A 1,482-nucleotide genomic window follows, 5' to 3' on the forward strand; every position below is an offset into this window, starting at 1 on the left:
CTAATAATTTACTTAAATTAGGTTGAATATAGTTAGAAAACTTCTGAAGCTGGACATCCTGACTATTGTGTAACTATTATAGTTTTGGGGCTCACTTGTGGCAATTTATACCACAGGCCACAAAGAGTACTGAGATTACAGTGAATGTGCTTTTTACATATATAAGTTTAAAAAGTTAATACATTCAGTAAGTGACATTATTGTGAAGGGGCATGGGTGGATAATAGCCACGGAGACCCAAAATACTTGAACTACTACACCTACCAGGGTCATATATGCAACCACCATCCTACCTACAACTTCACATGCAAGGGGAAACTTGGAAGAATGGATACTCAAAGGAACTCCTATATCAAGACCACAGGGGAATGATTCCAGTGGAGACCAGCTAAAGTTCATCTGCTTGGGTCTGAGTCACGTAACTTTGTCTTTGATTCACTTAAGTTATTTATAGGTGCAGAATGTGTAAGAAGTTTTATTGCCTTAAATGTAAATAACTAGAAAGTGCAATGAAATCTGATATTGGTGAGGCATAGATCTCCAGTAAGCTTATAGAGGCCAGGATGTAGGGTTAGTATGCAACACAGGATGGTGCAGCGTTGATGCTCTTCCTTACAATTGTTCTAATAGTTTTACTGAGATAAGCAAAGCCACCCATTTGACTGAAGAGTCGAGTCTACATAATGCTGCACTTCCCCTTTAACTTCTCTGTTCTCTTCTGCTGTTTGGACTTCTTCCCGTCAATATTGAGGCTCATGGATCTGCGCTTTTCCAAATTAAGCAGTTCCTGGAAAAGCTCCTTGACGTTGTGATTGAGCTTGGCGGAGGTCTCCATGAAGGCGCACTTCCACTCCTTAGCCATGGCTTCCCCGACCTTACTGTCCACCTCCTTGACCGTTTCGTCGCACTTGTTCCCCACCAACATGACGGGGATGTTCTCGATATTGCCCTTGATCTGAAGGATCTGCTGATAGATGGGTTTCAGCTCCTCCAGGGACTGGCGGCTGCAGATCGAGTAGACCAGGATGAAAGCGTGTCCCTTGGAAATGGAGAGGCGTTGCATCGCTGGGAACTGGTGGGACCCTGTGGTGTCGGTGATCTGGAGGGTGCAGACGCTTTTATCACAGCTGATCACCTGCCTGTAGGTGTCTTCAATGGTGGGAATATAGGTCTCTCGAAATGTCCCCTTGACAAAACGTAGCACCAGGGAGCTTTTCCCAACACCCCCAGCCCCAAACACCACTACATTGTAATCATTACTCTGTTCAGGCATGTTCTCAGGGTCTTCTTACCTACAAATAAACAATAATAAAATAATAATCCAACAGGTGTTACCAATTTTAATGAAGAATTTGGATCAGCACTGCTGCTGTGACACATTGCCAATGATTTAGTCATTAGTTTTAGTTTAATTCCATCAAGTTAAAGGCAACCTCTATTTTCTTGGATCATAAAGAGAACTATTAACAAACAGGTAAGTTG

The 1,482-nt window shown here is 42.7% G+C and overlaps 1 protein-coding gene across 1 annotated transcript; it reads right to left on the reverse strand.

Moving 5' to 3' along the window:
• Positions 1-676: 676 nt before the first annotated feature.
• LOC139229140 (GTP-binding protein Di-Ras2-like) lies at positions 677-1,273 on the reverse strand. The gene has a single exon (XM_070860801.1). It carries the CDS (start codon positions 1,271-1,273, stop codon positions 677-679), a length of 597 nt encoding a protein of 198 aa, XP_070716902.1.
• Between the last annotated feature and the right edge of the window lie 209 nt (positions 1,274-1,482).

Source organism: Pristiophorus japonicus, chromosome 18 (assembly GCF_044704955.1).
Source record: "Pristiophorus japonicus isolate sPriJap1 chromosome 18, sPriJap1.hap1, whole genome shotgun sequence".
Classification (NCBI taxonomy): domain Eukaryota; kingdom Metazoa; phylum Chordata; class Chondrichthyes; family Pristiophoridae; genus Pristiophorus; species Pristiophorus japonicus.